The 8778-nt window shown below is 40.4% G+C and overlaps 1 protein-coding gene across 1 annotated transcript in view; it reads right to left on the bottom strand.

Annotated features, from left to right (window-relative positions):
- PPM1L (protein phosphatase, Mg2+/Mn2+ dependent 1L) overlaps positions 1-8778 on the bottom strand; it is a 68975-nt gene that overhangs the window by 7999 nt on the left and 52198 nt on the right. The window contains exons 2-3 of the mRNA XM_036389117.2: positions 5231-5405; positions 476-637 (exon numbers count right to left, since the gene is read on the bottom strand). Coding sequence (XP_036245010.1) covers positions 476-637; positions 5231-5405 — 337 coding nt within the window. The remainder of the gene's footprint in view (positions 1-475; positions 638-5230; positions 5406-8778) is intronic.

Raw genomic sequence — 8778 nt, 5'->3', positions numbered from 1 at the left:
GGTTCCCGCCAGACCCCCTAAAGTTTCATCATGAGGGGTTACAGAGATCAGAATGTGGGAGGTGATGCCTCAGGTTTGAGCTTTTCTGTTTTTCCCATTCTGTGCTGCTTTAGTGTGTGGATCTGAGCTTCACATGAGGGGATGCTGAGCTCTGTGCACAGAGCAGGGAGACAAAACAATTCCTGCTCCAGCTGGGCACCAAGGACAAATGATCCAAATCTCAGCCCAAGAGCACAAACCCCGTGGGCTGGAGAGAGAAAAACAAGCAGGGTGGGACTGCAGGGGCTAAAGCTGGAATGGGACAATGAACTCCAATTTGATCTGCTGCCACCTCTGCCCTGGGACATCCCACTGGAATTTTGGGTGGAGAACAGGAGATTCGATCTGCTGCCGCCTCAGCCGGGCGCTTCCCACCCTCTCCAGGGGAAATGTCAATTTTAGTGACAAATAAAAGCTGCACCTTCCAACAACTCACCAGCTCTCTTAATCCTCTTCCTCTCCTTCAGCTGGTAGGGCTTGTGGTCGTGGGACAGGGGGATGGCATTGCCATCCTTGTCACAGAGGACGCCCCGGGAGTCGCCCACGTTGGCCACGGTCAGCTCCTTGTCGGACAGGAGGGCGATCAGACACGTGGTGCCTGCAGGAACACCGGGGGGAGGCACAGAACCACAGGGGGGAAAAATCAAATTTCTGTCATGAAATGGATAGTCCTGATCAGCAGGGAAGTGTTGCTGTCATGGAATGCCAGGATGGTTGAGGTGGGAAGGACTTCCAGGATTGGGGAGTCCCAGCTGTGACCCCCAGAGCACTGAGCCCACCTTAAAGTGGGAGGAACATTTCCCATTTCCCATCTCCCATCTCCTTTCCAGTTTCCATCTTCCCCTTCCCTGCCCCCCTCACCCAAAACCAGCAAATATCAGCTAAAAAAACCCATTCTGGGGCTGGCTCTGGCTCTGGATGCAATCCCTAAATATCAATATCTCCAGGACTGCTTGACAGCAGGGAAAAATGAATTCCATCTCTTTTTTTGTTGTGCAATAATGAAACTCAATTTTTTCAGAACTCATGGGGAAGAAGGGCCATCCATTAAAGAAAAAAACCATTTCCCACAGGACAAAAGCACCTCCAGAACCTCCCAGCAGGCTGGAATCCCCTGGAACATTGGCATTAAATGCTAAAATTCCTTTAAATAACCAAAATTTGCCACAGATCAGGCACTGACCACCTCGGATGTTTAGGGATACTGTAAATCAAAGGAATGGGATTAAGAGCCAGCAAGCTTTGTTGGGAGAAAATATTCTTGCACAAAATTACCCCAGCCTTAGCTAGTCAAGAATGCCACTTTTTAAGCTAAAGGATTTACAGATTAGGAGAGGATTTGTCCCCATCTGTCACTTTTGGCCTCCTTTCATTTTTTAAATCTTCCTTACTCAAACCTCACAAAAAAAAAAAAAATCTTGCCAGCACTTGACTATTTCCAGACAAACTCATTTTATGTGTAGCTCTGATGGATTGATTTCCTGAAGGGAAAGATTCACAAAAAGAGGGAAAGATCCACATTGGGATGTGGAGTCCATCGAGGCTGCACTTTATTAACACTGGACGCTGCCAGAAAGGCCAAATTAACACCCAAAATGGTGCCAAGCCCAGAGCATTTCAGCTTTCTTCTGGCAAATGGATGCAGCTGAACTCATCCCTGGGGAGAAAGGATTTCCCTGGGGGTGCAAAGTGCTCCCTCCAGGAGGGATGGGAAAGGCTGGAAAAGGTGTGGAAGTGCTTCCCTGCCCACACCATCAGTGTGGGAGCCCCCCAGGTCCCTCCTCTGGCAGCTTCCCTGGAATTCCAGCTGCTGGAATTCCAGCTGCTGATCATTCCTGCAGGGATGAGACCCTGGCAGGGCTCCAGGAGGGCTCTGGGGCATCCCTCACGTCGCCCCCTGCCAGACAAAGTTGCATCTGCTCCCCTTTCACCGCCAGCACTTGTATTTTGCCAATTTTGAAGGATTGTTTCCTTCACTTTTTGTGCCCCAGCAGCAGCTCGAGCTCCTCGTTCAGTTGATTTTGCTGGGGAAAAAAGCCAAAAAAGGGAAAATGGCACCACCAAGAGCACCCAGGATCGCCAGCAGCTGCTGTAATTACATTTAACTGCCCATTTTCTGGGCTCTGCTCACAATCAGCTCTCGTTCCAAGGGCAGGTAGAGCCATTTCTGCCTTTTCATAAATAAGGGGCACAATTAGGAGGGTGAGGGGCTCCACTGCTGTGTTTTCATCTCTGATCAAGCTGGAATTTTGGGCTTTCATTTACAGCTGTACTGCTGGGAATCTTCTAAACCAGTTATTATGGAGCTTCTCATTTCCACATGATTTTTGCTGGATGAGGTAAATCCCCAAATATGTGTTTCAAGCAGTTTTAATCTTTGTTTTTGCCATACAAACCCTGAGATTTCCATAAAGGAAAAAGCTTTCTTTTCCTTCTGACAGGAATCAGTAATTTCCCTGCATTTTCTCCTCCCTAACAAACTCCTTTAAATGAAAATAAGCGGAGAGGAGCTGGAGTGACCAAACTAAGGGGAAAAAAAAAGTTACAGGGTTTTGGGAAATTCTGTGTGAGAAAAGATCAACAGAGGTGACAGAAAGCCACAAATTTTGAATCTTATTTTTTGTGCATTATTAAAAGCAAGCCATATGTGATGAAAGAAATGTTCTGCACCCTCATTTGACCTCAGCTGCCCTTTGAGAGCCCACGAGCCAAGCTCCTGGTGTGAGGTGCATTTTACAAAAGGATTTAAAAGCTGGGAGACATTTCTGACTGCTTGAAAAGAAAATGCCAGGGCAAGTACCAGATCTGCAAACTGGGAGTTCACTGCTCCAAAAGCCCCCAAAAACTGCCTGGGTTTGGCTGCCCATGGCCTCGTGTCAGGGTTAAAATCACCTTTTGTGCCTGCCCAGCCCACCCCCAGCTGGGAAAGGCCAAAAATCAGGAATTTGCGAAGGAGAAAAAGAGCAAAACCCAGGAGGTGCCAATGGAGAGACACAGGAGATAATTAAAATAATTAACAGCAGAGCACAAAGCGTTGGCAGGAGCGTCCCCTCAGCTCCTGCCAGCACCCACGGGGGACATCCCCAGCCAGCCTGGGACAGGAAAAGCAAACAATTCACAAAAATGAGGAGAAAAGCTGACAAAAAATGAGGATAAAAGCTCCACCTGCACAAGGGGGTTGGGGAAAGACTGAAAATGAATAATTTTTTTGGGGGCAGTAAAAGGAGAATTATAAAGAGTCATTTCAGGAGGAACAAACATTTCACAAAAATGAGGGCAAAAGTTCAAGGGGTTTGGGGAGGGACTGAAAATGAGCAATTTTTGGGGCAGGAAAATGAGAATTCTAAGGAACCACTTCAGGAGGAACAAATATTTCATAAAAATGAGAATGAATGTTGCAGCTGCACAAGGTGTTTGGGGAAAGACTGAAAATGAGCCATTTTTGGGGCAGAAAAATGAGAATTATGAGGAACCACTTGAGGAGGAACAAACATTTCACAAAACAAGGGCAAAAGTTCAAGGTGTTCAGGGAAGGACTGAAAATGATCCATTTTTGGGGCAGAAAAATGAGAATTCTAAGGAACCACTTGAGGAGGGAGAAACATTCCACAAAAGCAAGGACAAAAATTGAAGGGGTTTGGGGAAGGATTGAAAACGAGCAATTTTTGGGGCAGGAAAATGAGAATTGTGAGGAACCACTTGAGGAGGAACAAACATTAAAAAAAATGGGGACAAAAAGCTCAACCTGCACAGGCAGTTTGGGGAAATGAGCCATTTTTGGGGCAGGAAAATGAGAATTATGAGGAACCACTTGAGGAGGGACAAACACTTCACAAAAACAAGGAGAAAAGCTCAACCTACACAAGGTTTTTGGGGAAATGAGCCATTTTTGGGGCAGAAAAATGAGAATTACGAGGAACCATTTCAGGAGGAACAAACATTTCAGAAAACAATGACAAAAATTGAGGGGGTTTGGGGAAAAGAGTGATTTTGGGGCAGGAAAATGAGAATTATGAGGAACCATTTCAGGAGGAACAAACATTCCAGAAAAACAAGGACAAAAGTTGAACCTGCACAAGGTGTTTGGGGAAGGACTGAAAACGAGCCATTTTTGGGGCAGAAAAACACAAATTCTAAGGAGCCACTTCAGGAGGGAGCAAACATTTCACAAAGAAAGGCTCAATCTGCACAAGGGGTTTGGGGAAATGAGCCATTTTTGGGGCAGGAAAATGAGAATTGTGAGGAACCATTTCAGGAGGAACAAACATTTCAGAAAACAATGACAAAAATTGAGGGGGTTTGGGGAAAAGAGTGATTTTTGGGGCAGGAAAATGAAAATTATGAAGAAACACTACAAGGGGGACAAACGTTTCAGAAAAACAAGGACAAAAACTGAAGGGGTTTGGGGAAATGAGTGATTTTTGGGGCAGTAAATGAGAATTATGAGGAACCACTTGAGGAGGGGACAAACATTTCATAAAACAATGACAAAAATTGAGGGGGTTTGGGGAAATGAGCCGTTTTTGGGGCAGTAAATGAGAATTCTGAGGAACCACTACAGGGGGGGACAAACATTCCAGAAAAACAAGGACAAAAGCTGAACCTGCACAAGGTGTTTGGGGAAGGATGAAAATGATCCATTTTTGGGGCGGTAAAATGAGAATTCTGAGGAACCACTCGAGGAGGGGACAAACATTTCATATAACAATGACAAAACCTGAAGGGGTTTGGGGAAAAGAGCCATTTTTGGGGCAGTAAATGAGATTTCTGAGGAACCACTACAAGGGGGACAAACATTTCAGAAAAACAATGACAAAAACTGAAGGGGTTTGGGGAAAAGAATGACTTTTGGGGCAGGAAAATGAGAATTATGAGGAACCACTACAGGGGGGACAAACATTTCATATAACAATGACAAAAATTGAGGAGGTTTGGGGAAAAGAGTGATTTTGGGGCAGTAAATGAGATTTATGAGGAACCACTACAATGGGGACAAACATTTCATAAAACAATGACAAAAATTGAGGGGGTTTGGGGAAAAGAGCCATTTTTGGGGCAGTAAATGAGATTTATGAGGAACCACTTGAGGAGGGGACAAACATTTCATAAAACAATGACAAAAACTGAGGGGGTTTGGGGAAAAGAGCCGTTTTTGGGGCAGGTAAATGAGATTTCTGAGGCGCAGCCGTACCTGCCTCATCGTAGGACACGGTGAGCTTCTCGAGCATCTCCCTGTCGATGGAGAGGATCTGCTGCTCCAGGATGCTCTGGTAGGACAGCACGCTGTTCTCCTTGTCCCGCTCGTAGTCCTGCAGGTGCTGCTTCAGCACCTCGGGCAGCCGCGCCTTCACGTACTCCGCTGCCGACTGCACGGAGTTAATTAACAGCGGCGTTAATTGGCCCGAATGGGCACCCCCAGAGAGCCCCCGCCGCTCCCCGGGCTGCGCACCCACAGCTCGGGGCGCGTTAATCGGAATTTTATAGTGCAGAAAAGTGAAATTAAATTTAATGTGTTTATTCGGAATTTTTTATTTGAAATTTTTATTCTAAATTTTAAAGTAACCAATTGGTAAAGCGGAATCAAATTTAATGTGTTTATTCGGAATTTTTATTCTGAATTTTTATTCTAAAATTTTAACCATCAAATGGTAAAGTGGAATCAAATTTAATGTGTTTATTCTAAATTTTTATTCTAAAATTTTAAGCACCAATTGGTAAAGTGGAATCAAATTTAATGTGTTTATTCTGAATATTTTACTTTAAATTTTTATTCTAAATTTTTAAGAACCAATTGGTAAAAGCGGAATCAAATTTAACGTGTTTATTCGGAATTTTTTATTCTGAATTTTTATTCTAAAATTTTAACCATCAATTGGTAAAGTGGAATCAAATTTAATGTGTTTATTCTGAATTATTTCACTTTAAATTATTTTTCTTCTAAATTTTAAAGTTACCAATTGGTAAAAGCAGAATCAAATTTAATGTGTTTATTCTGAATTTTTATTCTAAAATTTTAAGCACCAATTGGTAAAGTGGAATCAAATTTTACATGTTTATTCTGAATATTTTATTTTAAAATTTATTCTAAATTTTTAAGCACCAATTGGTAAAGTGGAATCAAATTTAATGTGTTTATTCAGAATTTTTTATTTTAGATTTTTATTCTAAATTTTAAAGCACCAATTGGTAAAGCGGAATCAAATTTAATGTGTTTATTCTGAATTTTTATTCTGAAGTTTTATTCTAAAATTTTAACCATCAATTGGTAAAGTGGAATCAAATTTAATGCATTTATTCTAAATTTTTATTCTAAAATTTTAAGCACCAATTGGTAAAGTGGAATCAAATTTAATGTGTTTATTCTGATTTTTTATTCTGAATTTTTGTTCTAGAATTTTAAGCACCAATTGGTAAAGTGGAATCAATTTTAATGTGTTTATTCTGAATTTTTATTCTGAATTTTTATTCTACAATTTTAACCATCAATTGGTAAAGTGGAATCAAATTTAACGTGTTTATTCTGAATTTTTTAGTTTAAATTTTTATTCTAAATTTTTTAGCACTGATTGGTAAAGCGGAATCAAATTTAACGTGTTTATTCTGAATGTTTTCTTTTAGATTTTTATTCTAAATTTTAAAGTAACCAATTGGTAAAGCGGAATCCAATTTAATGTGTTTATTCGGAATTTTTTATTTTAATTTTTTTTTCTTCTAAATTTTAAAGTAACCAATTGGCAAAAGCGGAATCAAATTTAATGTGTTTATTCTAAATTTTTATTTTAAAATTTTAAGCACCAATTGGTAAAGCAGAATCAAATTTCATGTGTTTGTTCTAAATTTTAAAGCAAAAGTGGCAGACTGGAATCAAATTTAATGTGTTTATTCTAAATTTTTATTCCAAATTTTTAAGCACCAATTGGCAAAGTGGAATCAAATTAAATGAGTTTATTTTAAAATCAAATTTATTGTGTTTACTCTAGATTTTAAATCACCAAGTGGCAAAGTGATATCAAAGTTAATGTGTTTATTCTAAATTTTTATTCTAAATTTTAAAGCACCAATTGGCAAAGTGGAATCAAATTAAATGAGTTTATTTTAAATTTTTATTCTAAATTTTAAAGCACAAAGTAACAGACTGGAATCAAACTTAATGTGTTTATTCTAAATTTTTATTCTAAATTTTTAAGCACCAATTGGCAAAGCAGAATCAAATTTAATGTGTTTACTCTAGATTTTAAATCACCAAGTGGAAAAGCGATATAAAATTTAATGTGTTTATTCAAAATTTTTATTCTAAATTTTAAAGCACAAAGTGGGAGAGTGAAATCAAAATTAATGTGTTTATTCTGAATTTTTATTCCAAATCTTTATTCTAGATTTTTAAGCCCCAATTGGTAAAGTGGAACCAAATTTAATGTGTTTATTCTAAATTTTAAAGCACCGCGTGGTGGAGCAGAATCAAACTTAATGTGTTCCTTCTGAATTTTTTATTTTAAATTTTTATATTAAATTTTTAAGCACCAATTGGCAAAGCGGAATCAAATTTGCTGTGTTTATTCTAAATTTTAAAGCACCACATAGCAAAGTGATATAAAATTGAGTGTGTTTATTCTAAATTTTAAAGCACCACATAGCAAAGTGATATAAAATTGGGTGTGTTTATTCTAAATTTTAAAACACCACATAGCAAAGTGATATAAAGTTGAGTGTGTTTATTCTAAATTTTAAAGCACCGCGTGGTGGAGCAGAATCAAACTTAATATTTTTTATCCTAAATTTTAATCCTAAATTTTTATTCTAAATTTGAAAGCAGCACGTGGCAGAGTGGAATCAAATTTAATGCGTTTTTTTTGTTTTTTTCCATTTAAAGCACAAGTGGAATCCCCTGCCCTGCCCTCGGAACACCCCCAGCCCGTAAATCCCGACACACACAAACCCAGAGCATTCATTTTAATTAATTAATTAATTGATGAAAATCCCTTTGATTCCCTGCTCGGGCCCAGCAGAGGGCAGGGTTGGGCTGGAGCTGGGGCTGGTGTAAAGCCGGAGTAACCTCAGAGTAACCTCAGAGTAACCTTGGAGTAACCTTGGAGTAACCTCGGAGTAACCTCAGAGTAACCTCGGAGTAACCTCGGAGTAACCTCTGGGAGCAGCTGCAGGGACCAGCCCAGGCTGAGCCCCCATTTCCAGCCCTCCCTGGAGCATCCCCCGGCGCAGGGAATGGAAATTCCCTTTTTCTGGCACAGCTTTAATTTGGGCTTTTTCAGTTTCCCTCCCTGACACGGCGGCAAGGGCTCCGTGCTCCAGTTTTTGAGTAGAAAAATAGAAAAATAAATGGTAATAAAGTTGTTTTAATTCCTGTGTTAAAGTTGGTTTGTTTTTAATGCCGTTTTTGGCACTGAAGCACCCAAACAAATTTTAATTAATCAGCGGAAATGCCTCTCCAAGGGGCAAAGCCTTGGGAACGCTGCTCGTCCCAGGTTTGGGAGTGCCCACAAGTCCCCTCTGCCCCGGGGTTAAATTTCATTTTCCAAAGCCAACACCAGAGATTAAATCAGAGATTAAAGTGCAGCCTCAAAACACCCCTGGGGTCCTGCTCCACATTCCTGCACGCTGGTCCCGTGTGGCACCAGGGAATTTCTCCTGGGAAACCACAGGAACTGCCCACACAAGCACAGGGTAATTAATGAATTAATTCATTATTAATGAACGTTGCATTTGAAGAGCTGCTTCTTCCCC

This window comes from Molothrus ater, chromosome 10 (genome assembly GCF_012460135.2).
Source record: "Molothrus ater isolate BHLD 08-10-18 breed brown headed cowbird chromosome 10, BPBGC_Mater_1.1, whole genome shotgun sequence".
NCBI classification, from domain to species: Eukaryota; Metazoa; Chordata; class Aves; order Passeriformes; family Icteridae; genus Molothrus; species Molothrus ater.
Note: the sequence above shows the minus strand (reverse complement) of the source record. Positions and strands in the feature narration are given on the sequence as shown.